This window comes from Notothenia coriiceps, unplaced genomic scaffold (assembly GCF_000735185.1).
Source record: "Notothenia coriiceps isolate Sejong01 unplaced genomic scaffold, NC01 NC01_scaffold00034230, whole genome shotgun sequence".
Classification (NCBI taxonomy): Eukaryota; Metazoa; Chordata; class Actinopteri; order Perciformes; family Nototheniidae; genus Notothenia; species Notothenia coriiceps.
Window position 1 is genome coordinate 24945 of NW_011366931.1, and position 5000 is coordinate 29944.

At 45.7% G+C, this 5000-nt stretch overlaps 1 protein-coding gene across 1 annotated transcript in view; it reads left to right on the forward strand.

Moving 5' to 3' along the window:
• rev3l (REV3 like, DNA directed polymerase zeta catalytic subunit) overlaps window positions 1-4678 on the forward strand; it is a 29322-nt gene extending 24644 nt beyond the window's left edge. Inside the window, exons 16-21 of the mRNA XM_010790446.1 lie at window positions 1193-1333; window positions 1432-1569; window positions 1748-1938; window positions 2421-2667; window positions 3173-3388; window positions 3767-4678. Of these exons, the coding sequence (XP_010788748.1) occupies window positions 1193-1333; window positions 1432-1569; window positions 1748-1938; window positions 2421-2667; window positions 3173-3388; window positions 3767-3907 (1074 nt within the window). The 3' untranslated portion in view covers window positions 3908-4678. The remainder of the gene's footprint in view (window positions 1-1192; window positions 1334-1431; window positions 1570-1747; window positions 1939-2420; window positions 2668-3172; window positions 3389-3766) is intronic.
• The last annotated feature ends 322 nt before the right edge of the window (window positions 4679-5000 follow it).

Here is a 5000-nt window from a genome sequence, read left to right on the forward strand (position 1 = left end):
GGCAGCAGCTTGTGCAAAATCGCCGCGAGAGCGAGTCTAATCGGTTGAGCACCTCGCGGCAGTTTCTATGTGCTGGGGACCTACTATATATTTCTTTCATAAAAACGTGATGGCCAACTTTGAAGTCTTCAGTCAGATGCTCAGGCTTCACACCCACCCTCCATGCAACATGTAGGACAGCTGTATCGGCTCAAATAGAAGCACTCGTGGTTCAGTCCAACATGCATGTGAGAAGAATGTACACCATCATCCTTCTAAGCTGTAGTCACCGCTGGGAGGTTTGCTTCCTCGCGGCGAGGTGCTCTTCGTCGGCAACTCAGGTCGCTTGGTTGCTGATGTCGAGGAGTCTGATGTTCAGTGGTGTAAAGTAAGCTAAGTACATTTACTCAAAGTACTGTGGGCTTAATTTAAAAATGTTGAAGAATACTTGTACTTTTCTTCGAGGTATGTTCAATGTGTTGTTTCTTTGTACTTTAATACCCACTAGCAGTTGCAAGAGGTAAATGGTGTACTTTTCCTCCACTACGTGTATTTAATCCTTTAGTTAACTTTACAGATGTGGATGAATGATGTGAAATCTAATCAAACTCCTTCAAATCAGGCAGCTTTAGTTCACCTGGAGTAAATTCAACAAAGCTACCCTGCAGTATACACAAGTCATTCAATACTAGCTGTACGCTTTACCAGGCTTTGAGAACACTTTCATGATCAATCATCATATAAAAACATATCAATAATATATTATTCTGAAAGGACGACCAATCTGCACAATGACTACTTTTACCTGTCGCTACTTTCACTATATTTGATGATAATACTTTTCTAACCTTTACTTGAGTCACATTTTGAATGCAGGACTTTTACTGTAACAGAGTATCAGAATCAGAAATCCTTTTTTAGTCCCACAGCGGGGACATTTACAAAACTATTCCTATTCCCACACTCTGGTACTTCTACTTTTACTTAAGTGCAAGATCTGAGTACTTCTACTTTTACTTAAGTGCAAGATCTGAGTACTTCTCCCACTGAAGATGTTCTCTGAGCAGCACTCTGTCACATTGTTGTTTCCTTTCTTTATGAAGTCTCATGGTTGTTTGTAATTGTTGCCAGAGATGTAAGTGTCATTCACAACGGCGTGACCTCTGACAGGAAGTGTGTGTGTGACGGGACATGCAGTGGACCGTAGTGAACCTCTATGTGTGTGTGTCTGTCTCGCAGCCTGTTTGTTCTGCTGAAGGGAGCCACCAAAGAGCAGGCTTTCAAGATTGGTAACGAGATCGCTGAGGCAGTGACCGCAACCAACCCCAAGCCTGTCAAGCTCAAGTTTGAGAAGGTAGTGCACACACACAGCCACATACGCACACAGCCACAATGTGCACTTGTAGACATATATATTGATCTGTTTGTGTGTGTGTGCGTGTGTGTTCCCAGGTGTACCTTCCCTGCGTGTTGCAGACAAAGAAGCGTTATGTGGGCTACATGTATGAAAGCCTGGACCAAAAGGAGCCTGTGTTTGATGCCAAAGGGATCGAGACAGTGCGCCGCGACGGCTGCCCTGCTGTTTCCAAGGTGACAGGCAAACCTCCTCACTGGCCTCTACACCAATCACAGTCTTGCCAGATTTCTTCCCGCTCTTGTTCACTCAGACTGCTGCACACGTGTCAGTCAGGCTGGGGGGTGTTGAGTGTTTGCATTAACCGCTCTCATGTTTACTCTCTTCACTCGTCCTGTCATGATTGTGGTCCAGGTTCTGGAGCGTTCCATCAAGCTGCTGTTTGAGAGCCGGGACATCAGCCAGGTGAAGCGGTTTGTGCAGCATCAGTGCATGAAGGTTCTGGACGGCCGGGCCAGCATGCAGGACCTGACCTTCGCCAAGGAGTACCGGGGCAGCAGCTCGTACCGGCCCGGAGCCTGCGTCCCCGCCCTGGAGCTCAGCAGGTGTGTGTCAGTGTGTGTGAGGGACAGCACATTGTGAGTGAACATTTTCTGAAATAGCCACATGCAGACAAATGTCTCACCAGAAGACAGAGAAAGTGTGTGTGGGGGCATGCTGCAGAGCTTGCTGTAAGCTACAGTTACAGAGTCAGTGTGAATCCAATTACTCCCCACCCCCTACAGTGCTCATTGTCTGGCTGCAATAGCCTGTATGTACAGTACCTGAGTCTGTTGCTAGGCAACCCATCTCTTAATGGGTGAGAAAAAATCAGATTCCAAAGAAGGCATGGTAAGAGGAAGTATCCAGCGTCAGTCATGAGCTCTAGTTTATTTCCTGTTTATCAGCTAGGTGGATTCTAGATGGTGCTGAAGGTTTTACAAATGATTTATTTAGTGTCATATTTCCCGACAGACACAGGGCAGACTAAAAGTTCTGATATGGTTTGTCAAGTGTTTGTGTCTCCATCTGTCTCCATCTGTCTCAGGCGCATGATGGCGTACGACCGGCGTCTGGAGCCCCGTGTGAGCGAGCGCGTTCCCTACGTCATCGTGTACGGGATGCCCGGCCTGCCCCTCATCCAGCTGGTGCGCCGGCCGGTGGAGGTGCTGCAGGACCCCGGCCTCCGCCTCAATGCGACCTACTACATCACCAAGCAGATCCTGCCCCCACTGGCCCGCATGTTCCAGCTGATCGGAGTGGACGTGTTCAGCTGGTACCAGGAGCTGCCCAGGGTGAGACGGCGGGAAATGAGAATCCAAAATGTTTTTTTATCTGACCTCTGTTGCAGAGGAGCAGTGCAAATGAGTGATGATGCTAGAAAAGCCACATCAACGTATAGAAGAAGAAATGGCATGGAGGGAAGACACACAGCTGAGTTTGACGAATAAATGACTGATGAGCATGCCAGGGGTCTGTTGCTTCTGTCCTTCAAAATAAAAGCATTCTTCCGGATGGTGTTTGCAGTCCATTCAGTGTATTTAGTGCAGAGAGAACAAAGGAGGAAGAGAATCTGTTAAGTGAGACTCATCAAGCTGCAGTCTGTGTCCTGACGGAGCACACACGCCCTCTGCTGGTGAAGCATAGCTAAGGAAAATGATTAATGACCATTGATTGCATTGAACTATTTACAGTATGATCTTACTCGTAAGGCTGCTGTTATCTTCTTTCTAAATGATCTGAATAATGTTGTGTTGTCTTCCATAAACACATCACTCATGTCTGATTGTCTGCACACAGATCCAGAAGGCTTCCTGCTTCTCGGTGGTGGGGGGAGATGAGGTTGGGAGGAAGGGGACCATCTCGCAGTACTTCACCACGCTTCATTGCCCCGTGTGTGACGAGCTGACCCAGCTCGGTGTGTGTTCGCGGTGCCGCGCCGAGCCGCAGCGTGTCGCAGTCACACTCCACCAGGACATGAGACAATGGGAGAGACAGCAGGAGCAGCTGCTGAAGGTGAGACCCCCGCCCAGCAAAAACACAGGGAGTAATCATTTGTCCAATTTGTTTTTTATAAGAAAAAGTACTATTAATTTAAAATAATGACCTAAGTTTTCTTAAAGTAATGGCTCCTCTTTTCTTTCATGTAACATTTCAAACAATGAATGTATTAATGTTGAGTTTTTGTGTTTTGATATAAATTAAATGTGTTCAAGTCTGTTTGAAGTGACCTTTGATCATAACTGTGATAAGACGGTTAGCTTGATGGCTGGGTGAGGCTATTATCAGATCGCTTTGATATCTTGCACTCAAGCGCTTCGTGTGTGTGTGTGTGTGTGTGTGTGTGTGTGTGTGTGTGTGTGTGTGTGTGTGTGTGTGTGTGTGTGTGTCCAGGTGTGTAGGAACTGCACTGGCAGTGCCGAGCGGCAGGTGTCCTGTGTGTCCCTGGACTGCCCTGTCCTCTACAAGCTGTCCCGGGTCAACAGGCAGATCTCCAAGGCCCCCTACCTGCGGCAGCTGCTGGAGCAGTTCTGATTGGCTCCTGGCTCCCTGCTCATTCGGTGCTATTTGGTGCTATGTGGTGCCCACCCCCCTTATCAGTGTTTAATTGTCCACTCAGTTGTAAAGGTTTCATTGAGTCCTGGTGGGTCTTCATGTGTCTTGTGACTGTTGTTCGTTTGACTGTGTATCTGCATAAGCTGCTGCGAGTGAAGCTGATCCTGGATCTGATGCACAATGTCCTGTTGTGTCTCGTAGCAATGTGAAGGAGCTCCACACTAATCTCCAGAATTCACTACATTCAGACCACTAATAGATTTCCCTTCATATTGTATGGACTGCAGTCTTTGTGTTGATAGTTCCTGTCGAGCTCCGTCTCTAATCTCATAAAGCTCCAGCCCCGAATGCATCAATACTGTTATTGTGCATTCTGTTTAAGGATGCCATTTTTCATGATTGTACTGATGTTCATTTTGGCAGATATGACACTTTGTACTCTACAGTGTAGGAACTGGAAACTATTTAGGTTTTTCTACGAATCTGGGACTGTTGCAATACTGTATTTTGATAATTGATGTCATAAAGAGTTTATTATTTCCTTGTGCATATGTGGTTAAGTGAACATTTTCTGCGCAAAATAATTAAACCATGTTGAGATCCAATCTTCAATTCTTCAAACAGCCATACAGGATCTGTGTATTTGTATAAATGTAAAAAATATGAAGGAAGGAGGTGTTTTTTGTTTGTTTTTAATGGACATTGCTGTAGGTGGAGGTTTGAGATTGATATAATAAAAAGTCAATGTAATCAAATGTCTTCTGTCAATGATTCAGTTATAAAAACATATTGGCAGGGACGACACAGGATGTAGAGATCCATAAAGCACGTTACAGAACATGACAAAAACAAAATCCACTTCATTCAAATCTTACAACTATCATCACATCCTGTCCTGCTGTTAATGAAAACACTGCAGTAGTGCAAAACATTTGAAACATACTTTTCATTATTGTAGTTGTGTGTCCTTGAGCAAGGCACTGAATTGCAATACGAGTCCTGGGTCCTCTGACCTCTCTGTGGAGGGAGCAGGCCAACAGACTCCCTGAAGAGAATCCATGTTGTGTTTATT